The sequence below is a fragment of the Cebidichthys violaceus genome, unplaced genomic scaffold, assembly GCF_023349555.1.
Source record: "Cebidichthys violaceus isolate CVI_PGR_0920_01 unplaced genomic scaffold, fCebVio1.0.p SCAF_3, whole genome shotgun sequence".
Classification (NCBI taxonomy): Eukaryota; Metazoa; Chordata; class Actinopteri; order Perciformes; family Stichaeidae; genus Cebidichthys; species Cebidichthys violaceus.
Window position 1 is genome coordinate 17,242,481 of NW_027176483.1, and position 25,411 is coordinate 17,267,891.

The 25,411-nt window shown below is 44.9% G+C and overlaps 1 protein-coding gene across 1 annotated transcript in view; it reads left to right on the top strand.

The window, feature by feature from the left end:
- The first annotated feature begins 293 nt into the window (after nucleotides 1-293).
- cecr2 (CECR2 histone acetyl-lysine reader) overlaps nucleotides 294-25,411 on the top strand; it is a 34,167-nt gene continuing 9,049 nt past the window's right edge. The window contains exons 1-13 of the mRNA XM_068724167.1: nucleotides 294-552; nucleotides 15,083-15,177; nucleotides 17,586-17,769; nucleotides 18,304-18,431; nucleotides 18,659-18,742; nucleotides 19,465-19,532; nucleotides 19,668-19,828; nucleotides 22,915-23,004; nucleotides 23,401-23,554; nucleotides 24,501-24,630; nucleotides 24,726-24,763; nucleotides 24,854-24,945; nucleotides 25,097-25,223. Of these exons, the coding sequence (XP_068580268.1) occupies nucleotides 433-552; nucleotides 15,083-15,177; nucleotides 17,586-17,769; nucleotides 18,304-18,431; nucleotides 18,659-18,742; nucleotides 19,465-19,532; nucleotides 19,668-19,828; nucleotides 22,915-23,004; nucleotides 23,401-23,554; nucleotides 24,501-24,630; nucleotides 24,726-24,763; nucleotides 24,854-24,945; nucleotides 25,097-25,223 (1,471 nt within the window). The 5' untranslated portion in view covers nucleotides 294-432. The remainder of the gene's footprint in view (nucleotides 553-15,082; nucleotides 15,178-17,585; nucleotides 17,770-18,303; nucleotides 18,432-18,658; nucleotides 18,743-19,464; nucleotides 19,533-19,667; nucleotides 19,829-22,914; nucleotides 23,005-23,400; nucleotides 23,555-24,500; nucleotides 24,631-24,725; nucleotides 24,764-24,853; nucleotides 24,946-25,096; nucleotides 25,224-25,411) is intronic.

A 25,411-nucleotide genomic window follows, 5' to 3' on the forward strand; every position in this document is an offset into this window, starting at 1 on the left:
GAATTCCCTTTAAACGGCGGCCGCAATACCAAACCAATGGGTTATTGTTGACTTTAGACTTTTGCTACTGTAACGAGCAGAGATATCTAAGTGCAAACATGTTTAAAAGTGACATGTTATTGTTGTAAAACACTAACATGGTCGTCACTATAAAGAGTACTTGTGTCTAAATGTAGTTTAACATATAAGTAAAGTAGAAGCTCCCCCCCTTCCTCGCCGTGCGGTGGTATCGCCCTCCCCATCTGTTCGGCTCCAGTGAGACTCTGATTGAAACAGATTGTAGCGCTCCTCGGGTCGCAATGGAAACTGTCCGACAAGGACGACACCAGCAACTTTTGTCGTGTTTGTAATGTTACGGAGACATTCTAAGTCGCTGAGGAAACTACCCTCTAATGTGAACAACAGACGTGACACAATATCTTAAGTCCGAAGATGTCCCATGGATGTAGAGTTTCTGTGGAAGAGATCCAGTCCTGGTGGGAAGTCCCCGCCATAGCGCACTTCTGCTCGCTGTTCAGGACCGCGTTCAACCTGCCAGACTTTGAAATAGAGGTAAAATACAACTGTGGCTGCTTTCGGTAACGCGAATGTCTTTCATTGCGGAAATGAAAAGTTGTTTGTGTCAGCTTTTTTGTCTGTTTGGCCTCTGGACCGCATTTAGTGTAACTAGCTATCCGGGTAACCAGCTTAGTGTCCTCTGAACTTCTCGTTCACTAAGGCAATCCTGTTAGGTAACGAGCTAGCTCGTTAGCGCAGCTAAAAGCTAGCTTTAATTGCTAATTTCTGTTCTTTAAAGTTGTAAAATGACACTAAAGACGTCCGCTGTCTTGATCAGTCATGATACAGTGTTATCGTCCGGTGTTCACAGTATAAAGTTACGTGTGGCTTTTATTATATGAACGGATGCTCTGCTGCTCCTGAGTAACTTTAGATAAAGGTGCTCTTGTAACAACCATGTGCCGCTCGTTTGTTTTCATTTGGCCAGAGTCGCGTGTTGTTTATGTTGAAGAGCGACCCTATTCCAGGTCATTCACACACAAAAAGCAAACGAGAGAAGACGATGAGATTGTGCTTGTATGACAAAACGAGTCGAAAACACGCGAACATGTAGGCGACATCATGTGTTTAGAGTATGTGTGAGCGAAAAGTCGCGTGATAACTCGTTGTCTTACTAAACGGACTCTGGGTGTTTTTCGTTTCTTTTATCTGTCAATTGACGTAAAAGTTAAGTTCATAGCGCGAGGTTCGAGTTTATTGTCTTGCAGTTTGTGAGCCATCTGGCTCGAGGAGCCACAGGGACGCAGATGCTGCTCGGGCATTGTTTGCTCGTCACGTACTGTTTTTGTTTCAAGAAGCGATGGTTCAAACGCTTATTTCAGATATCAATCGAGTTAGAAAAGCGACCGATGTAAGATCTCTGACCAATAGAGAATAAACTACATGTATCGCACAACGATTAGGCTACATAATACAACTTTACCACTCGACTCGACCCCCTTGTTCCGTTTGAAAATGTATTCGGACTTCACAGAACAAGCTAATTCCGGCGTGTATTTATTCGACTCGCCTTTTTACATTGCAGTTACTGTAGATCGTTTAATTCATCGAGGAATGATTGCACTTTAGAGAAACTGGTGCGGTCAACATCACGCATCAACAGTCTCCCATCACTCATTCATCCCCACCCCCTTCAGGCGGAGGAACACACGTAGGCATCGCTTTGTTATTAAACGAGGTGCGAGCCAGATGGGGGATCGCATTGCGCCAAGTTTACATGAAAGTTGAGGCACTTGCGCTGTTGCCTTTCCATTTTTAAGATGGAATTGGATTAACGCAACAAAAAAAAGGAAGGAAAGCTTCTTGATTTTAACTTTACAAATGCATCTGTAGACCAAAAGATGGTTTGAACCGGTCCAGGGTCGTTCTGCTGTCCACAGAGTCGTCTTTAACTACATCACTAAGCACGTCGCATACAGATACCCCCCCCCCCCAACTGGATATAGAAAATAGATTGAGATTAATGTAGTAGTCTCATACTTGGACATCCCATCAGTGTTCAAGGTCAATACTCCTTTGGTTCTCAGCAGGCCTATTATTATCTACATTTAGGATTATAATAGATAGTAAATGGTGATAGAAGCTTACTGTTTTTGGTGCTTTGATTTGAAAACCAGTGGAAATACATGTCTTCCAATGAAACTTAAGCAATGCTGTGCTGTGTCAGTGTAGTGTCGGTGCTGAAACCTCCACTTTAAACCGGTTTGGTGGGAAAACACATCGCTGAGTTCTCACCTTGTCACATATTTGTGGTATCGGAACCCAGTCCGCATCACTGAGGGAATGTTGGCGTGATATCGAAATCATACATCATTCTTAGATCCTCCATTCTTACTTTCTGTCAATGGCGGAGTGTCACTTCTTTAAAAGTTGCTGTGTTTGGATGCACATGTGTGTGAAACATATTCAACATTCGGATGGGATACTTCTTTTAAGCGGTGAAAACGCCGTTGGAATCCGTTCTGATTGATGTTAATCCTGGCAGAAGCCCCACAGTTCTGTGGCAAAGAACTATAAAACAGTTTTAAAACCATCTTTGAAGCCTTCACATGGTGACGCTGACTCAAAACATTTATGGTCCTTTTGGTTTGGTTGCTAGCTAGGCCTATTTATTAAAGTTCTTCATATTCAATTGCAAAGGTTGTGCGTCAACCGATCCAGCATTACATCAATATATTTGAATTGATGTATGTACAGGTAACATATTGTCACAAACTCAAGCATATTGTCAGCTTAAGGAAAGTCTTGATATGTGTGCCCAATGACTCAAGAAATCATGTTTTTCTTGCTTTCTTTCCTCAGTTTTTATTTCTAGGGATGTTGTTTCTTGCTTTGAGTTATTGAAACGTCTACACCTGCACGTTTGCCCACTTAAGTTAAGTGTTGTTTTTTAAACAGTGTGCCCAATGCAGTTCCCAGGGCTGTTGTGCATCAGAACGTGACCTTTATATGGTCTTTCAGGCCAGACTGTGCTTTGGAGCTCAGCTTTGACGCCTAATGTGCTCCATACCATTTGGTGCTTAAAGTGGGCTTTTGGTCAGCTTTCATGTCAGGAAGTTATAAACATCAGGCAACGCAGACCACCTCAGTCCGACCTTCTGTGTTTCACACCGCAGATACCAGGAGGACCGGGGTCATGTCCTACTAGTCCAGTCCGTGCTCCTATCCAGTTAACTATCCACATTAACTTCTGGCTCTCGATTAATGTAGGACAGAAGTCGGGAATGGCTTGTTCCAAAGTGCAGACATGTTTACTTTCTGAGGACTTCATAGAAATAAGAGGAAACTGTTAGTGAGACATGTTTGTTTTGCTTAATGCCACATGCCAGCAACAAGACAAGCTGGCTTGGGCACTGTAACTGTTGTTGCTTTTGTCTCGACATACAGTTATACGGTTGAGAAAGTTGATAAGCCACACACACACACACACACACACACACACGCACATATTACTCAATCAATATTAATTTGACAGCCGACAAAGCCTTTCAACTTGATGTCTCTTTTCTTTAGTCTTCCTCTTTCGTGCGCTTTCGGCTGCACTTTGTGTATAAATGGTACGGTAATGTCAGTCAGCTCCAGTTACAATCTGTGTATGTGCAGGTTGAATTACCCAAGAATCAGGGCTGGAAAACGGGGCAGGAAGTGGCTGTCATTAGTCATGACAGAGTGGGGGGGACGTCGAGTGATTTCACTCTGTCCTGTGCTTTAGTGTCAACACACTCTGACATAGCGTCGGCCCTTTCTTGTGGACATAGCGTCATATTGGCTGCTGTTGTCCTTTGTCCGTCTTTGCCACCATGTCCCTAGTTTATAGACGGCAGGGGTCAATGCTGTGACCGCTGAGGGCCTCAACCAACTCTGCGTGGCAGAGCATTGCTATGTATTTCCTGGTTAGAGACCTATTCTGGATGTGTCACCTGTGGGAGGTGAGTTTTAAGGGAGTGGGGGTGGATACTTTCACTAATCTGAGGTCTAGTTGCCTATTTAAACACTAAAAGCTTCTGAGGTTTTTTTTGTTCAATGTGAGCTGAAGTGTAATGAGTAGAAAGATGAGTCCGATACTGACTCTTCATAGCTGGATTGGGTATCTGTGACAAATCGGCCGGTCTGGTGTTAAATACCATTATTTTAAAAACTAACTATCCAGTATTGCTATCTATGAATTAAGAAAGCAATGTTTTAGTCGAGCCTGATGTTGCCTTACATCAGGAATTAATAAATGAGCTGTCACCTCCACACAGTGAGGCATACAGCCTAATGATGAAACACGGCACATTTGAGATCACTATGTTTCGTACTCTGTGAAACCTCTACCAGGGTGCATTTTTGGCAAACTCAGTGAGTGAGTCTGACAGTACTACTGTGGTAGTGTTGGGGCAACTCTTTTCTTACTATGGTGCTGGTCAGTGATAATGGAGGGCCCCCCTCCTCCTCTCCAAATCTCCTTGGCTAGCCTCACAAAACAGCCCCTTGCACATTGTTCCTTGGGCTGATACACTTCACTGACACTGGTTTCCACTTTCCTCCGGCTGCAGGCAGCGAGCTGGGAAAGCAGTGTGTGTGTGTGTGGATGAGACAGTCAAGTGGGTGAGATGGAGAGGAAAAGAAAGAATGAGTGGGAGGGAAAGAGGGGCAGTGGAGAAAAAGTGTACTCGAGAGAGAGAGAGAGCGCGAGCGAGCTGCGAAGTGAATGGACATTAGTGTGGAAGAGTGGGAGTATGATCTGCAGGAAGGAGACCCAGGGTCAACATGCCTGTCCCCTGGCTTTTTGTCTCTGTGGCGAATGCTTGATTTCTTGGCTGTGTGTCTTTTTGAAATGATGCCTAGAATCCCACAGCCAACAGACGCTGGAGGCCTCCGTTGCTGGATTCTGAACGATGTGCCCGTCATCACCAGACACGGCCTTCATTTGCCGACGACCTCTGTCCCCGTCTCCTTCCCGCTCCGCCGGCGGCCTGTTTGGCACATCGTCATGCATTTGTTCCGTCTATCTTCATCAGCTGCCCGTCATAATCTATGTGGTTAACTCTGACTTAAATAAGCCTCCTTTTAGGAGATTCCCATTATTAGTGATTAGCTTAGAGACATGGGCAATTTATAAGCCTTCAAAGTGGACTTCCATTTTTTATTTTTATTTTTTTCAATTAGCAAATGTTAGCATGCCGACATGCTTTAACTAAGACGGTAGTTGTGGTAAACATTTTACGTGCTGAACATCATCACGGTGTTGGCGTTCAGCTCAAGGAACAGCCTCACAGTTTTGCTAACATGGCTTTGGTCTTCAAGCGGAAATTAAGCCAATCAAGTTAAGCTGATTTACAAACGTAAGCATCTAAAAGAAGAAAAGAAGCGCCGTTAAGTCTTTAGTGGCAAGAGCGCCGCCATGTTGCAGTGCTCCTACCTATGATGCTCTTTTTGTGGTTAATATTTTCATGAATTCAAGAGTTTCAAATGTGAAAACGTTAAAACTGTGTCTAAACGTGACCGTTTTAATCTTAAAGTCATCGGCCATTTGCGTTACAGCAGTCGTTCTTCTACAGGAGCCGTGGTTGAAGTCATGTCACCCTGGTGTGAGATGGTTTCTGGAACCGGAAAGCAGTATTTACTGAAAGGACTGCAGCTCCAGAGGCGGTTTACTTTAACAATTTTGAAAATAAGTGTTTCCGGTAGCTTACAAAACTGACTTCTAGATAGAGGGTCTGCTAACAGCTTAGAGCCTAATATTATTTATTCTCAAAAACACTTTATTGGCCACTAATGAAGAACTAATTGTGGTTTTGTAGATTTGCGAATGTTTCAGAGGATTACTTTCTGATTGGTTATTTGGATTATTTATATCTTTATGGTTGCCATCAATCTGATTAATGATGCCGTGGTTGATTAGTTTGAAACAAAGACCTTGAGATCAGATACTAACTCGTATGAAGAACATTTGCTTCTGTCTCCACTTTCTCACAGCGTACAGAATAACGTTGTCCAACTACTGGTCTCTTTGGCACCCAGTTTTAATAGCCAGCGTGATTTCTTTTTTAACCACCCGTTTATTATTATTCTCTTTTGTTTTGATAGTTTAATCCCAATCATACCTGGGTTTTATTGTTTAGCCTGTTAACAGTGTGGACAGCCTCGGTTCCTCATTATCTCCTGAAGTCCTCACACACCCGTAGTCGTCCCACACAGCTGTTTTCACTTATGTTGCCTGATTAGTGTGTTTGGGTACAGATTGGCAGCTCCCTCCCTCTCCAGTTATGTTGCATCTGTTGACGCTTGTACAATTATACATTGTTGTTATTGGCTCATAGAGATGGTGACATCCCAGTGGTACGCCCAACTTCAGCCCAATTTAATGTCCAACCTGCCAGGTTAACTGGACACTTGGATGTGCTGAGCCTTGAAGATCTCAGTAAGCATTCAAGGACTAGCCTCTCTGTCTACCTCTCACCACGGCCCATTCTCTTTGCCATCAGTTGTCTCACTGCCTCGTACCCGTTAGCTGTCGCTCTACCCCGTCCCTCTCTCTCTCTCGAGGCCCGGCCCCTGGCATCACCATGACTAAACCCCAGATGGTGAGTCTTTCTTTCCCATCCCCCTGGAGGGTGGAGGCTCTCCACTCTGACTGGGTGCTAGCTACCGCTGCTGCTGCTGCAGCCCTTCTGGGGAGGGGGGGGTCCTATTTTCGCAAAGCCCCCGGTGTGATTGTAAAAGAAGATTTAGTCCTATTAGATCTGGTAAATAAGCAAGAGCGGGCAGCCTGTGAGCAACATACTTGTTTCTGTTGTCTCGAAAGCAAATGGATTAACGGGGAATAGGATCAAGGCTTAAGTGTTGCTCCGTCATGGCCTCGCTTCTGCTGATTCCCGGTTTTGTGGATTATAACTGTAGAAAACAGTTAACTTAACGTTACTTGCCAGTCTGGCCTAGGGCTGTCAGAATTGGCCAAAAATGACGTTCAAATATTTGTTCACTTTGAAAGGGGTAAAGCACAATGGATGAGGAACGGCAGTTTATGATACCCCGTCATATCACTACAAAACACTAAATACGGTGGCAGCAGGCTGGAGGGAGATCGCTCTGCTTTTGGTTATACGTGAGTAGAAGTAGAAGTACTACTCACTCATATTTCAAGTGGTTAGGTCTCCTACTTATATTCGAATATGTTTTATTTACTACTCGTATATTCAAATTTTGAAAATGCGTTGACAACCCTAGTCTGACCTCCAATTAAGTTTTTTTTGAAGTGATAGCCAAGGGTGGTTGTGGTGAAGATGTGCGGCGGGATATCATTAGCAAAAGCATGCAGAGGATGGACTTCTGAGATTTTTCTGGAGTTTGTTGCGATATCTGCACCACCATCGGGGTTCAGTAAACCCTAAACCTAACCGAGGGCTGCTTTACCTACTTTAACGCAACAACAAGGATCCATTCTCATCTCAGATCTGCGCTGTTAACTCATCCCTCATCGCTTTCCCTATTCTTTCCCTTTCTGTCCCACCCGCTGACACATCCCCAGCTCAGCCCGTGTTACAGCCTCACAGACTCCAACCTCTGACACTCTCTTGCCAGATCAGGCTCCACATAAAGGCCTCGAGACTTTTTTTCACACTCTGGGAGTACCCCTCGAAGATCAAGAACCGCTTTGCATGTCTTTTTTTTTTTTTGTAATGCCCTCCCTTGCATGTGTTGTGAGGGTGGCTTTGTAAGGGGCTGCTGCCCCTCCCCCCAATTGTGATTGACAAGTGAGAGCAGCAGTACATGCATCAGATGGTTTCACATGGGGAGTGTGTGCACAGAGGGGGAGGCAGAGGGACACATACACCGGGGTTTGTTTCAGCCAGCTCCATTGTTGAAGCTCCCCATGGTTCCCTCTGTCTGTCTCCAGCCCCTCCAGTGATGCTGTCTCACTTTGTGCCTCAGCGGCTGCTTGTGCAGCAGAGACGAGAAGCCTGAGAGAAACCAAGTGACAAGAACTTCGCCAAACCAGGTCTCATCCAGTGGGAGCCTCTGAAAACTTAGTGGGGTCACTGGTTCACGTGTTTGGTGTGCTTAGAAACAGCGTTTTGTGTTGATGTGCGTTTGTGTCTGTTTCAACAGCACAGTTGGAGGAGGTAATAAAGGGAGCGGTTTATTCATGGAGCATGTTGCTGTTTGTTCCTGTAGGAAACACACTCTTCAACAAGAAGTAGGATATATAAAGAGGGCGGGACATTGGGAATATTATTCTAAAAGGTTGAGTTGACATTTTTTTTATAACAACGCTGACCAGAGAGTTGTCTGAGAGCTGGCACAAGGGGATGCAGGGGGGGTGGATTTGGATCTGGGGGGCCTCATTGGGGGGCAGACTGGCACACACTTGGCTGACTACATGGATTGCTGGAGGCCACAGGCTTAAGTAAGGATCTCTGGTTGGCACACTTTGAATGTTCTCAACCCCACATCTTTACACATGTTGTCAAAATACTAACTAGTGAGCCATAACACTGTTCTTTGACAATGTTAGGTCTGAATGGGCGTTGACAATACAACAGATTGCATTGTTGCGGGCATGTTGCTCAGTTACTAGTGGTGACGCAATAAATGCAATTCAGGAGCGCGGCATCTTACTCTGGGTGATGTTGCGTTGCAGCAAAAGTTGAGCAACTTCCAACTGTTTTACGAAGCCCTCTGCTTTGGCACCTTCGTTGCTTCAAATCATTCAAATGAAGGAGCAGGGATTCAGACCCAAAATGAATTTGGTAGTAGAAGTACAGTTGTAGGAACCACTTAAGGCTGAACACCAGAACATTAATTAATGGATTGTAACACTCTGAAAAGTTGTTAAAGCGGAGACTTAAACAAATGAAATGGTGTTCATGTAAAGAAACGACAAAAAACAATCTTGATGTGCGCCGACACTTATTTTATCAGCCATGCGTAGAACTTTTTAAAAAAAAATTTTAAGCAATCAATAGAGGGGTCTTCTTTTAATGAATTAGTTGAAACTGTTGTTTTCACATTCATGGCGTCTAAACGTGGCCTTAGTGCTTCTGGAGCTATTGCACCATTGTTTGGGAATGTCAGGACTTTGACACAGCAGCAGGCTGAATTCAAATAACTAGAGCCAAAGAGAGCCAACACCGTCCTCCCATGTTAAATGTTAAATGTTGCATTCAACAGAATGCAAAGACTACAACTCGTTCTCAAAATACAGTAGCTACTGATTCAGTAGGATATTCAAACAGCTTACAATTTTTGAGAAGGCGTAGACTTCCTTTTGTACATAGTAAACTAATGATTTGATTTCCTGTCGGCACAGTTGATATACAAGCATCCGCGTCTTACTCAAGCAGCCATGACCACGTAGGGAAATAAGATCTCTACTGTCTGTATGTATGTATGTATCTCTAGGGTACGCATGCTTGATCTATGCTCTATGTGTGCATTGTGACATTGTTGCCAAATGTGTTGTGTGATGCAGTGACGAATTTCGCCGTGGGACAATGAAGTAAATCTTATCTTATCTTATCGTAACTTTGTGTGACACACAAATTACGCATACTGAAAAGAAATATTCAACCGTTTCTCTTACATTTTTTCACTTCCATTTTGGAAAAAGAGATGCAAGATATACACCGTTCTTAGTGTGTCACTTAACATGTTGGAATCAAACATCTCTAAAGGTTACTCTCCCTCTCCTGTCAAGAAGCCGTCTCCTCCTGTCTTTTTGCTTTAACTCCGAGGCTGCAAGCCATCTGCTTGATGTTGTTTTCTCCATTTCTAGACTCCTCCCTCTGACGTCTACAACCATACTGGTCAGGGACCATTTTTTTTTCCTCCTCAGGGCCAGCAGGCAAAACATTTTACCGAACCGTTTGTGTGGGCGTGTGCGCGTGTATGCGGGCGCATGTTTATGCAGTCAGCAAATGGGACCGCTGGGATGTCAGCTGAAGCAGGAAGCTCCATTTTCATAGAAGGAAGTCGATGATGTGGTTTCCTCAGAGCTGACAGTGGAAGCATGCGAGGCCTCCCATCTCCTGTGCTTAATGATTTTCACCCACATAGCAAGCCGGGTAGGCCAAGGCAAAGGGTTAGGGTTTGTCCTAGGAAGGATCTGTCCACCGTCCATGCCTCAACACACACACACACACACACACACACACACACACACACACACACACAGCCTCTCCTCCACTACCCTTTCATACAGCCCAGCCACCTGTCCCTTTTAGCCCTGAGGCACTGTAATAAAACTCAGTTGGAAGTTGAAACTGACCTTACAGGAAAAAAGGGTTTTATTTTTTTCTTTACAGTTGTGTAGCGCATAAGCTATATTTAGTGTTTGTGGCTGTGCCCACCTGGTAGTGCAGCTCAGTGAGATCAACTGTTCTTCCTGCGCACATATTTTCATAAACAAATTGTGTCCTCGCCTGGAGGCTCTAGTTGTTTGAATGTGTCATAGTGCTAGTCAGGACAGGTGTGGAGTACACAACCTTCCACTCTGGCTCAAACAGACATGTTGTAGATCAAGAATAACTGTCCAGGCAACAAGTTCTTGTTTTGAAGCGTGAGTCAGATGCGTCTGGCAGCAGCTGAAAGATGTTCGCCGCTCCCCTCTGATGATCAGATGAACGGTACATCCTGAGGATGCGAGGGCGTCTTCCTGCGATGTTATGGCTGATGTGTGCGCATGTTTGTCATGTGGCAGGAGGTGGTTACGTGTGGGGTGGTGGGGGGGGGTTGAGAGTGTTGTCAGATGATGGCTCCTGGAGGAACCATGTGGGAGATGAAAGTGGGAGGGGAGTGGGGGAGGAAGAAATAAAGAAAGAAGCAAAGGAGAGGAAGAGAGGGCCCTTTACACAACAAACAGGCCTCCCTTCCCCCCTCCCGCTGGCTGTGCACACATCCTCCAACTGTTGGTGATATAGACCCCGGAGGAGCTGTTAACGGCAGTGGCATGGAAAGTATCTGCTGTGAGGCTAGAGCCAGAGAGGCCAACCCCCGATACTACGGTCTCTGTGGATCTGCCACAACCTTGGGGCTGCTGATACATATGCCGCTCCACTGCATATCACAACCCCATGACACTCTCTCTCTCTCTCTCGTGCTCTCTCTCTCGCTCGCTCGCTTGCTCGCTGCATGCATGCATTGGCCAGACACTCGTACATCTTTTTATCTCAGTTTCTCTCCCTCTACCGATATGAATGGGACACATCACGGGGCCATCGGTGTCCACTGGGGAAAGCACATTTCACTTTTATCTGCAAATGCAGATGGTGTGTTCTGCCTTGAACTCAGTGTAGCCTTGACGTCTCCTTTCTTTTGAAAAGTCTGCTCCTCTCCTTTCTCAGATGATTTACGTCACGTGTCTCGTAACATTTACCGTACCGGTTTTCGTGTCAAAGCAGAGACCTGGAGCTGTGTCCTCCTAGTGGAGGCTCATCTTTAGCGTTGCATCATTAAACCCCTTTTATACGGCAGATGTGCGTGCGACGCAGTATTTCTGAATGCGCATTGGACCCATTCTTATGAGATAGTCACAGGGGAATCTCTGGTTTTGACCTTAAGCAGAGACTCCAGTGTGCAGTACAGTGCTAAACATTCCACTGGTAAACCATAGACCATCCCTAATAGAGACGCATGCTCATCAAAACCAGGCATCCAACCAAGTGTTGAATTGACTGACACGCGTCAACCCATTCTTGACCTCGAGCCTGCCTGACTTTGACCCACTGCATGCATGTTGTTTGTGGACTGGATGGTAGTGGACTCGGCACGGCTCGTCGTCTACATGGGCCCAAATCTATCCATGACTGAAACATTAGCCCACAGCATACACACTTGTGATATTAAAAAGATAATGCAAACCTACATAATGGGAACTCTTAAGGACCGCCTCCTACACGAAGGCTTGCCCTTGTCAGCATTATGTGAGAGGCACAAGAACAGATTGCGGGTGATGGGTGTTACTTCTCACACCGTTTCTATTTAATACATTGATAGGTGAGACTGCACCTTGAACACTTTTTCAAACACAGATTTTCTGCCCAGAGGCTGCTTTGTCACGCGCCCCCCCCCCCCCCCCCCCCACACTGTGCCACAAAATATTTTTTGGTAGAATCATTGCAGATCACAACAGGAGCTCTGCTCCGTCCTCCGCTACTGTGCATGAGTCGGGGACAATGTGTGGAGGGAGCCTGAGAGATAAGGAATACAGAGAGAGGAGAAGAGTGGGGTGGAGAGAGGAGAACGGGTGTTGTCAGGGGAATAATAGAATGTCTCAGAGGCCCTTGTAGGCACTGTGCAGCAAGACAGGGGGAGGAAAATGGTGTGGAAGAGAGGAATAAGAGGTTAAGCCAGCGAGAGAGGAGCAGCAGGGGAGTCGGGTGAGAGGAGCAGCAAATGCCTTCAGGGCAGATTGCTGATTGCAAGCCAGGCCTACAGAAGGGCTGTGGTGATGACACACCTTTTGACAAGCCTCGACTCTCCCTCCAATCTCCGTCTTGTGTGTGAATACCCATAGCCGATGTGTTTAGTGAGAAATATGGCTCTACGATTTATACTCTTTTAAAGCTCATCACGTATCCAGCGCTCTTATCTTTGAGTCCCATTGATCATTAATACGAAGCAGCCAAAGTACTGCAAAGTGTTTATTCTGTTGAGACACGTGTGTGTGTGCGCAATGAATGTCGGTAAAAGTGTGTGTGTGTGTCTGTTGTTGACCTCATGTTTGCCGAAGGTTGCGGGTTGTGTCCTTCTAGTGTGTTGGTTTGATCGCTATTTTTCGTGTGTGCGTGCCGATAGAGGGGGGGAAGGTTCCCACAGGACAGCGTCCCTCGCAGCCCGTCATCGATATGAGTGTCAGTTAGCACCGGGCCTCACAGGGGTTGGCCGGCTGGACGGACGGCTGAAAGAAAGGCACGCACACTACATTAATTCCCCTTCCCTCTGCCATCGGAGATGCAGTGTGGCACTTCAAAGGTGGAGCAGGGGTGGTGTTAATCCAGGGGCCGTAGCAAGCCCTCCACTCTGCCGCGCCGCACTCAGCTCTCAGGCTCGTCCCCTGGCCGTGGCCCCTCCAGCCTTTTGCGAGGTGTGATCAAAGTGCAGTCTGTCTCTGATGGATGGGCTCACTCTGGCCCAGAGGCTGCCTGACAGGGGGACCAGGAAGTGGAAGGGAGCGTGACACAGGATCTCTCTGCATCCTATGCACATGTGCTTGTACACACAGCGATACGTACTCTGTGCTTTCTATCCTTTTCAAGACCATAGTTCATGGCTATGGCATAGATCTGCTGCTGAGTAGCGTTCGTAAGTGTGAACAAGCCATGACACACGCGCTTGCTTGAACAACAGTCTCTGTTGTGAAAGCTCTGCCTGCCTTGATGTAGGCTAGATGAAACTATCTAGCCTGTACATTCTTTACATTTCTGGTCTTTTACTGTAAATGTGTGAAGGCACACATCTTTCAGCCAGTTGCTGTGACATCATGTGAGAGGACTTCAGTCACCATGGCAAGACGAGGACTGTTTTTGAAATGTCCTGCTACCTTTTAGACCTATAATGTCACCTTGTGTGCTCTTGCCTTACTCTCACGTGCTCTGACTCGCCAAGTCGTCCTGCTTATGGCTTTTTGTTGAATTCTTTTGTATTAATATTCTTCAGAATCTGTCTCATTTGCCACTGTGAGCATGTTGATTTGTAGACTTTTAAATTGGTCATTAGAATGTGTTCATAAAACCTAATGAACTGTTCTTCCTTTGAGTAGTGAGACGTAGCTGATTTTTATTTCCTGCCATCAGAGTTGCTCTCCTGCTATCTTTCTTTAGCATCAGTCGGACGCAAAAGCGGGCTGTTGAGTCTCCCTCTCTTCTAACCTCAAGTAGCAACATTAATCTTATCCTCTTTTTCAACTTCTTTTCTCAACCACCTTTCTGCCCCTCCTCCTCCTCCTCTGTTTGTCATCGTCCTGACTTGTCGGCTCCTGGCGTCCGTCGTTCTCCGTGGCGGGGAGGTGTGTACGCTGACCTTTGGCGACCACCATGTTCCTCTAGAGAGAGGCGGACTGAGAGGAGACGAGTGAGTGCACAATAGTCCAACGTGCCTCCTTGTCCTTGAGATGATTTTGAACCTTTTTTTTTTTTTTAACCCCTGAAGATAGAGAGAGAGTTTGGATCTGTTGCAAGTGTGAGAGCAAGGACTACGAGGTGTAAGGAGTGATCAGCTGTAGGCAGGCATGTTCTGTTTGGCTCCACCCTGAAGGGGCTTGTTTGCAACCTGCATAAGGGGGCTTTAAGTGAAATGGACACTTGGCTGACGGAGCTCTCTGCATTTGCATTTCTGCCCTCTCAGCCTCCTGTTCCCTCTGTCTCTCTCTCCCCTCCTGTTCTACTCCAGAGCTTTTTGGGTATCATTTGGGAAAGCGGTGCATGCTGGGAAGCCGTGTGGGGTGCTGCGTTTTGGTTGGTCAGCAAAGGAGAAGAGGAGGGGGGGGGGCGGCACGGCTGTGTTGCAGCTCTAGGCCCCTGCTGCCTCCCATCTCTCCTCAGCGCTTTCAGGCCTTTTAGAGTTTGCTCTGCCGGTTACTGCCGCTTCATAAAACCTCAATGGCGGAAACACAATGCCAGGAGAGAGGGGTCATGGCTGAACTTGAACCTCTGCTTCAGCCAAACAACCACTGGCAAACCAAGAAGCCCGAATCAGACAACGACAAATTCCAACCGCCCCTCCTGCTGTCTGCTTCTGCCAGCTTACCTTCCACTGGTACCAACTCTGTCAGAAACATATGCCAAGGGCTCAGGAATATAACGTCTTATTCTTCATTCATCGTCTCACCGTACAGACATTGCCTTTCCTTTTCTCATGCGGTGACCACCGATCGTTTGATACGTCATAAATCTCCTGTGTTTTGCTCATAATGGCTTTTGCCGTATTGAAAGAGTTTTCCTTTTGAAACTCCTCTGGTTTCATAATTTGTGGCAACAATTAGTAATATCTGATAGTAGTATGTATTCTTGACCCTACTGTCTCTTTTGTTGTGTTTCTCCAGGAGTTGGAGAAGGCCCTGTCAGAGCAGGACTTGGACTTCCTCAGGGACCTCATCGCTTGTCTTTTGCAGGGCTGCTACCAGCGCAATGACATCACGTGAGTATAGAGTGACAAACAAAAAAAAGTATCTGGTATATCGGCAAAGGCGGTTGAAACTAATGTCACTGCAGCTTAACACGATAGTTGGATGAGGTTTTGAGTCTGGGCCGAAGGATAAGTTGAAGTTAACTGGAATCACCGGTGTAGATAATAACACTTTGACAGTTGACAGTAGCATCAAATGACACTGAAGTCTAGCGGTGAAGAGGTACGCACGGTTCACAATTCCATCTATACATAGTTTTGAGTATCCAGTGTTTTCTCCATTAGGGCTGCGAATCATTCAAAGTTTTGTGATAAGATACCAATATGAAATTGATATGGCACCTTTGTTTGGTTTGCCATACCAGAAAAATATATTATTGATATATCTTGCTTTGAGAAATACAAAAAGAAATTCTCTACAAAATCTTTCTGATTAAACAAATTAAGCTGAAAATGATGTCCAAGCACAAGCAGCCATATAAGAGCTAAATTAGGAACATTTTAATCTAAATGTAATTTAAAGTACTTGATGAAATGATAAGTAAGCAAAGTGATGAATCTTACTGGAAATGCTGGAAAAAAGCAGTATTTCCATCTACTTTAAATTAGTCATAGCACCCAAGAGCCACAGGAAGTCTGAGTCACCGGCACAATGACTCGCTGAGGCGTCAGAATTTACTCACCATGCGATGACTTACGGTCTGTGGTGAAAGAGTGCTCTACTACTACAGCAATACATGTGTACAGCTCAACCACTGGAACTTTTTTTTTCTCCTCTGTAACCAAATGATGGGAGAAAGTGATTCCTTATTCAAATCCACAAATGGCTTTAATCTCTCATGGGGCTTCCCCCTCCTTCGAACACACCTCCTACCCTCGCTCATCATTAGAAATAAGCAGAGTGGTCCCTGTGAACCGATAAGCAGAGAGGCAGGAATGATCCAGTTCTTCCACCCAGGCAACCGGTAACAGGAGGACAACCTGCTTTATTGGAGTGGACAGGCGCTGGCATCCCGGGGGTGGCTGCTCAGCACTAGCCTTTCACAGAGCTGCCCTTTTCATCCGCACGTGTTAAACGCTCTGCCGGAGCGGGGGAGAGGAGGGAGGGGGGAGGCATGTTGGGGAGAACGAGCGACAGAGAGTGGGAGAGAGAGATGGGGTAGTGGGGGGGGGGGGGGGCTGCAGCTGTGTGAAAAGTGCACACTGCTCTTTCAAGATAAGCCATTTTTCTGGCCCTCTTTCTCTGTGCCGTTGCGGAGATGCTCACCCCTGCCCCGGGCCCTTGTTCTGTTCAGCTGAGTTGGAACTGAAAGGTACAGATTAATCGGCAAGACCTGAACCGGAACCAGCATTTATTTACCAGCTTCCACTCATAGCAGAGATACAGCCCCACTCAGCCATTCAAAGACATTAGTCCAGCCCCTGTCTCAAAGCCAATGGGGCAGTTTGAACTTTGTTTGTTTCCTAAGCTGTGCATTCTAAAAGGACACTAGTTGATTTTGAGACGCGGTGTGTTGGCCTAACAATGTGCACACAGCATTTGCAATTGAATTGGTTGCAGTTATCCATACCGACAGATCTCAATGGACCAAAAAAAACCCTCTGTCTTATTTCCTTTTTATTATTTGTTATAATAAACGTCATATGCATCTTAATTTTGTAGTTAATACATAACAAAGTTTCTTTTAAACTCATGATCCAATAAATATTTGTAACAAGTCACAACCATCAGTTTAATGAATCTAACATAAATTAATCCATTATTTAGGGATTGCAACTAATAGAAACCTAAGTATTATTATAATCAAAAAGTCTGCTTTATTTTTATATATATATATAGAGAGAGAGAGAGAGAGAGAGAGACTAACATGCATGTTTCAAATGTATTTACAGTGGATGAGCATACCTTAATAGAACTAATCATCAGTTACAAAACAAACTTAAGAAACAGCACTTCACCACAAGACACAAGTAGGACATAAGGGACGTACCGAAGCCTCCTAGTCTGGCTTTACCTGCTCAGCACCACCAACCTGAGACCCTCACAGAAAGCAAAGGCACCACTCCATCACAACTGTCCACACTAACGATACAATGGAAGATCTTAGGTGGGGGGACTGAACCACAATGGTTAATTGTGCCGATTATGTAAAGACTAAATGAGACCGAAAGAAAAACATTATTGTGATGATGTAATGGTACATCAAGTGGTTGTTTTTTTTCTTTTCTTTTTTTTATGAATTTGCTCTGCTGGCATGCATGCCCAAATAAGCTGTCAATGTTTGTATCTGAAGAAATGTTACGTGGTGTTGAAAAGGTTTTCATGCTGTTTAAAGTTCTGCTTTTTGGTCTTGAGAAACATATCGCGCCTGCCTCTGTCACTCTCTGTCTCTCATCTGTTCCTTTGCCCCGCCCTTTAGCCCCCAGGCATTTAGCAGTTACCTGGACGACATCATCAGCTACCGGTGGGAGCTGGAGGAAGGGAAGCCCAACCCACTACGAGAGGGTCCCTTTGAGAACCTCCCTCCTCGCACTCAGGTGGAACTGCTGCACCGGCTGTGCGACTACCGCCTGGATGCTGCTGACGTCTTTGACCTGCTCAAGGTAAACGTCCACGAGGATCCGCTCAAACTATTTAGACATTTTGGCTTTCATGCATTACACTCAGGTACTGGATTGAAATCAGGAGGTACAAAAACACATTACTTAATGTGTAAACCACTGAAATATGACCTACATAGCCTGTACGCATTGTATCCCATTAACACTTTATGGTCAGTACATTAAAAAAACCTGCGACTACTTTAATTAGTTTTGACCTTTAAAACAACATATATCCTGGAATTAACTTCCAATAATAACCTGAGCATTTTACTTCCATCCTGTTCCGTCAGTTTATAATTTCCCTCTGATATATTCCACAGTTTTCTCACAAGAGAAGTTCTTTCAAAAATAAATCAGATTCAAGTTACGAATGTATTCGGAAAGATGCTGAAAGCGCTCCATGTCTGTATATGATTCACAGCCATGTAGGCTCAAAGGACTGAATGACATCACCTGCTAATGACGGATGATTTAAAATCCCAGTCCTACACATGATTTAAGAAATGTGATGTTACACCCCCCCCCCCCAATCAGGGACTGGATGCAGACAGCCTGAGAGTGGAACCGCTGGGGCGGGATGGAAGTGGAGCCCTCTACTGGTACTTTTACGGCACTCGCATGTACAAAGAAGAGCCAGTCAAGAGGAAAGCAGAGAAGATCAGGTAAATATCACTGTGCATGTCGTATCGTCTTCCTCCGTCCAGTACAACAAGAACAGACGTTATGTCACTGGTCACGTTTTTTCTGTGGTTAACCAGTGCATGTGGTAAGTGTTGACCCTCGTTTACAGGCCTGTTAAGGGTTAATTATAGAGCTCTCATGTTGCTTATTACTTGGTTAAAAGGCTATAATTGTAAAGACATCCCTTCTACTTGATGTTGTTTTTCAGTGAAACCACTGAGCTGACGTTACCAGAGAAAAAGAAAAGGGGAAGACCACCAAAGAAGATAAAACTGGAAGAACCTCAGCTATGGTGAAAATAAATATATAAAAAATGTTTTTGTTTGTTGTCACTGCCAAAAGCGTAATGTTCAAATGTGCAGTTATGTCAAAAGAAAATCTGCATTTAGCGGTCACAACAGACGCCATGGCTGTGTCCAATAGAGAGGGTCTACACAGTCATGACTGAGGAGAATGATACATGATCAGGGCTTTGAAGACTTGTGCTGTGATTCCCTGTAGCCCTCAGTGAGTCGTTGACTGGCCTGTAGCCCACTGCTGTATCTGAAATGTAATTTATAAATAATAAAGAGTGTTTCTTGGCCACATACTCGCATATACCAACCATATTCTCACCACGAGTGTAGACCCCTTGTATTTTAATTGGCTCTGTGGGGAAAACATGCTCATCGTGAAGAATATCATGGAGGTCATATAAATTGCAGTATATGTTGTTTTCCTAAATTTACCGTCATCGTAGCTACTGTGCAGTTTGGATTTGACTGTAAGTGCAAGGGAACTGAAAGGTTCAAGGCTTAGGTGAATAAGTACTTGGAGAATACTGAATACCTGAACTCCCTGCTATATAGCGCTCGTCTCCAGTTGTACATAAGCGTAATCTAAAGTCCAAAAAGCCTAATGGTCACAAAGTGTCAGGCGGTCGCTTTACATTGCAATTTGCTGAAGATGCAATAGTTCAAATCCCTCTGGAATATTTTGTATAGATTATTTTTTAATGTTTTCTTTTACCTTCAGTGAGCTGGAAAGCGAAGTGACCGAAGTGAAGTCAGAAAACGAGCTGGAAGATCGCCGCCCTAGCACAGGTAAAAGGATCTCATGAATATAAGCACATTTATTTATTTATTTTTTTTTACTTTCGACTACCAGTTTCACTGATAGTAATGTCTCTCTACATTTCCCCTTGAATCAATAAGTCAACGTGTCTCTGCTCCTACCAGGCCTTAAGCGAGGCGCTTGGTCGCTTGTGTGTGATTCGGAGGAGCAGTGGGTCAGTCTGGTAGAGAGCATCCAGGACAAACCGTCCCCACAGGACCGCCACCTCTACCGTGTCATCAGCCAGAACTTCCTGCCGGAGATCCGCAGCATGATTGAGCACAAGGTCAGACACCAAAGAGACGTCGTTACGATCGGCTCCGATTACAGCGATGCATAATGTCTTCATTAGGGTCCAGTTTGTCTGCCTCGAGCAATATTAATGAATAAACAGCTCATTAACAGCAATTCCAACCATTTGCCAGTGTTTACATCTAAAAATGCTGGATGGATGTTTTTGTTTTTTGTCTGTATTACAGTACTTAATCTTAAAAACTCATTTTAACTTAATACTCTTGGAAGTATGCAGCGTATAAGGGCCATGGTAGGTAGAAAAAAACAAATACATTTGTCATTTCATCAACTTAAATCAATGTTGATTTTAGTCCCTATCTGTGTGACTTTTTGACATTGGCCGTTCCGATGGAGCTGGACTAATGGAGCTTGAAAGATTGAGCAATTTCTACCTCCATTCAGTTACTTTCATGTTCTGAAGGATCACTGTCCCCCTCAAGGAGTTTCTTTCATGATCCGGGACACTTTAGCGGGGCCAGCTGCAGGAGAGGTGAAGTGAAGGGAAGCCGGTCTGTGCTTGCCCTTAATTCTGCACACAAGCTTTGTAATGAAGTTTGCCTCAGGCCTGACTGGAGAGTTCTGTAGTAATCTGCATTGGGCTTGGCCATACCTGTGGGTCATGTTCATGATCATTTGTCATCAAATGTTGTGTTCAGTACCTCAGGGGGAGATCATAGAGATATTTTTCCCGCTGTTCATAGCAAACACTAGACACTCAGTTTTCATTCCAACTTATTTCTATAGTTTGCAATGTTATTAGTTTCAGTAATTGGACGCTACAGCTAGTCAAAGCTGAACTTGGTCCCTGTGTTTATCCCACCTGCTTGTATAAAGAAGGTGGTCTGGCCAGCGGTCACTTCTCAGACGGTCAGTAGATGAATGTCGTGTCATCCTTCATCGACTGAACACTCAGCTCTACTACTCATACTCGCATGAAATATATGGGGCTTAAAAGGCCTTTTCTCCCATAATGTGGAATAATATTGAAGCATTTAGGTGGATTTGTAATGAAAGCAGATTCACTGCTAGTACAACTACATGTTTTACTAGTTATGTGTTGGTCAGTAGAGGAGCCTCTTGGAGACTTCTTGAGTTTAATCTGCATACATGTTTTGAAAGCATGCAATTCCACTACAGCGCGTTAGACTTAAAGAGACGGTTTCATGTTAAGAAGCACAGAGAACTTACCATGGTGTCTATCAGACTTAATCACAGTGTGGAAAAAATACTCTGATTAATTTGACTTTGCTCAAAGAACCGTCTCAATTCAAGGGAAGTGCATTCCCCCGATGTTCTTCTTATGTGAAAATAGATTCCACTGATGTAACACAGCAGGAGATCACATCAAAAGATCCTGCATATTCATTAAATGTACATCACATCATTCCACCACGGTACTGTATAGAGGCTGCCCTTGATTTTTACTTTGTCTTTAACTTATCTTCTACGGAGAGGCATTGCTAGGCAACTGCTGGGGTCCTTGTTTACTTCCTGTCAGCTTCTGTCGTTCACATGAACTACAACGGGTAATAAACTGGAACGCCTTTTCAAATGTTTACGTTTACAACTGTGAAATGGTCCATAAAACATAGTTATTTTTTTTGTGGATGTTATTGAGTGTTGTCTAATTACTACAAATACATATTTATAATTACTTAAACCGCCCATAATCCTCTAGTTTACATGAAGATGGGATTTCCCAGACCCAAAGTATTTGTGTGTGTGTGTATGTGTGTGTGCATGTCAAATACAGAGTGTGTGTAGCCTCTTGAATCCTTTCCTCCGCTTGTCTCAGGCTGCTGTCACCAGCCATTTCATGGGGCACTGACAGCAGGCGGGAGCTCACCTTGAGGCAGGATGGAGCCTCTTGAATGACAGCTCTGCTGCGCTGCAGGATTCTCTCGACCTCTCTTAAGTGTCGACACCAGAGGCACTCGATCTTGTGTGTGTGTGTGTGTGTGTGTGTGTGTGTGTGTGTTGGGTGGAGGAGGGATTTAGTGCTGGCGGTAATGTAGGGAGGAATTGTGGAGCCCCGGGATATGCCGGTGCTTCACGCTGAGACGAGGCAGAGATGGAGTGGGGGACAGAAGAGTTTTAGAGGGCACTATAGATCAGATCTTGAACATCGGTCTTATTATTTTTTTTATTTTCTGTCTTTCTCCTCTCTGTCACCCATGTCTCCCTTCTTTTGCCTCCTCACCGTGCACACACGCACAGGTTTCACACAGCTGCTAATGCATTCTTGAGGCCTCTCATGATTGTTTTATGGACGACCAGAAGCCTGAGTGTGACACCTCTCAGTGCTGTTGGCCGCCCCGGGCTGACGGTTATTCACAGTCCATCTTCCCTGATGAACTCTGACATGAGCTGAGCCGGTCCCTGATAAAGACGGGCTTTCAAGAGATCTGTTCAGAGCTCTCTGGCTGGTGTTCCTCCCCTCCTGTGAGCTATATCTGGACCACTGATTGAAATGTGGATCATAGACCGTATTTCTAAGATGCATAGTGAAGGATTGAAAATACCGTGCTCAAAATGAGCTGGATTTTGCTATCTGGTGTTCTATCAATATGTAGTGTATCTCTCAAGCAGACTAAGGCTGTCAGGGGGACTGCAGGCAGCAGGAGAGAGAGGGAGACTTGGGGGAGGGGAGAGCAGAGCCAGTGACCTCTGACCTCTCTATACTCACTGCTCCTCCACAACTCCCCAGGGCCTGGCTTGTGTGTGACAGAATTTGTCTTTCTGTCTTGAAGACTCAATCAGTAATTTATGAACCATATACTGTAAATGATACAGGCATATCCACGCATGTAACTCAGAAATAAAAAAAACAGTTGGAATGCTAGATTAAAATCGAGCATACTTTTAAAATGTAATTCTTACGATTAGGAAAAACAAATAACTTAAATTGTCATCTGTTGCTACTTGGCCTATTAAAAAACAATCAGTTTTGGAGCGATAGGACGTTCCAGTTCAGGATTAGCCTTTTGTTTACATTTGCATTATGGATTGTGCCTTTACAGCGATAAGGAGCAGAGTTGATCTTCATCTTTTTTTCTTTCTTTTTTTTTCTCTCTTCAGGAGCGGGAGCAGAAACAGAAGCTACTGGACCCAGCCCCAGTTCGCATATCACAACGGTTCTCTGAAAAACACTTTAACCAAGAGGAGGAGGTGTGTGTGTGTGTGTGTGTGTGTGTGTGTGTGTGTGTGTGTGTGTGTGTGTGTGTGTGTGTGTGTGTGTGTGTGTGTGTGTGTGTGTGTGTGTGTGTGTGTGTGTGTGTGTGTGTGTGTCTGTGTGTGTGTGTGTCTGTGTACATGTTTTTTGATGGAAGGGCAGACTGCAGGTATACTACTGCAGAGCTGGACAGGTTCAATGAGGTGTTTGTTCAGCACTATCTTTGGTTTGGAGTGTGCCACTTGTCTAGTTTGCCGTTGCACATTATTCCTGGTGTTGCATGATTAACACTGATATAGTTACAGATGACCAACTTTCAGTTTCCACGTGTTCAATACAAAAGCCGTCTTTCCATGAGTTCAGAGTTGACTAATGGGCTTATATGTGTTCAGGACAATCTGAAGGCCATAGCAGAGGAGGAGGAGAAGAGGAAAGACGAAGAGCTGGACAGGCAGGTCCTGCTGGCCGAGCAACGACGGGAAGAGGAAAGGCTTCAGCAGGAGGAGCAACAGAGAGAAAAGATGGAGAAGATCAAAGCTGTGGAGGGTAAGATGGATGTGACACAAATGGAAAGCTGTTTGTAAAAAAAAAAAAAAAAGTACCTTGATTTTCAGATCTAAATAATGTACTCATGTACTGCAGCAAGCCCACATCCTTATAAGTCTGCTCGTATATGCAGAAGGGTTAAAAAAACTAAAAATTATCCTCAGTGCCAAAAGTCAAATATCAAAGGAGCATCAAGAGTTTCACATTCTTTCATCAGCGACCTGTAAGCAGCAGGTAGGGGGCTTTCACACTCTTACCACTCATGGATCAAGGGCAGAATGGATTGTGAAGGGCGCCCCTCCCACAGACTGTCACATCTCCGTTGCTGTGATTTGGCTCATAACGGTTTAAAAATCTGCAGTAGCATCGCAGCGCTCTGAGCCTTGTGATTTATGTATCATACACAGAGACTGTGAGAGGGAATGTTCAGGGCCTTTAATCACCGGGATCACTCCCCCCTCTGATGTCATCTGTCAAGGGTTAATGAACTGCTGATTGTGCTTCAGTGGAGGAGCCTCATTAATGTATTATAGATGAACAGCAGGAACCGGCCAGCTCTCTGTGTGGATCGCATATGTGGAATCCTCCCTCAAATCTCTTATATTCACACGGCATGGGGCGGCAGGCCTCTCATGTTTGCAGCAATACATTTGCACTCTCTCTGCTCCGCAACGCTCTTTTGATCAACCGGGTTGAAGAAAAGATGGCTGACGAATGGCTTTCTTTCTACTTATCTGAGCGGCGGCTGTCTCTGATGGCCATGGCCTGGTTCTCATTGACTCTCCTGACAGCCTCAATGGACAGCAAGTGCAATTTAAACTGTAACTCAAGAGCCTGAGGGGAAAAAAAAGCAATTAACATGTGCCTGCAGCCTCCTGAGACTGATGTTTTTTATATTGTTTGTGCCTCTAATTGCCCCCTGTGTTCATCCTTCTCTCTCTCTTAGAGCGAGCAAAGAGGAGGAAGATGCGAGAGGAAAGAGCTTGGTTACTGTCTCAAGGAAAAGACCTGCCACCTGAACTCCTCAATTTGGAGCCTTCTTCTCCCGTCCACAGAACACGCAGGAATAAAGCATTGTAAGAGGCTCTCTACATTTGACTCCAGATTTCACTTTCTACTTAAACGACTCATGATTGATTATTTGTAACATGTCGAATGTTTCACATTTCAGCTATGAGATTGATGACGACTACACGACTCTATACAAAGGTATGCTTCTGAGCAGTTACTCAAGGCTGTTGCTTTATCTCAATCTGCATTAATATGTGTTTAATGTCTGATCTGATCGCTCCTCTTTAGTGCTTGAGGTCTTGAAGGCCCATAAAGATGCTTGGCCTTTCTTGGAGCCTGTGGATGATTCTTACGCCCCCAATTACCATGAGCTCATCCAGGTACTGAATACAGGACACTGATAGCTGGCATGTAGCAGTAGTTAGTGAGATTTTGTTTGTTTGTGTTGGTTCGAATCCCAATGAACCACGAATATTGCATCACTTAAGATCTTTAAACGTTTGAACTTAATTGTTGCTCCAATCCCCTCAGACACCGATGGACCTGTCCACCATTGAAAAGAAGCTCAATGATGGGGAGTACGTCGCTAAGGAGGAGTTTGCTGCCGACGTGAAGCTCATGTTTGAGAACTGCATTGAGTACAATGGAGAAGACAGTGGTAAATGAACTCATTTGCACAAACACAAACCAGCTTTACAGTCCAGCTTCCTCCATTAAGACGTCGGCCTCAGTTTAAAGACTAATGAAAATCAATTTCAGCTGGTGTGTGTTGTGAGAAAGAAGTGCATATATGAATTTTTGGGGTGACAGTCAGGGGGTGACGGTGGGGGAGAGAGAGAGCAAAAG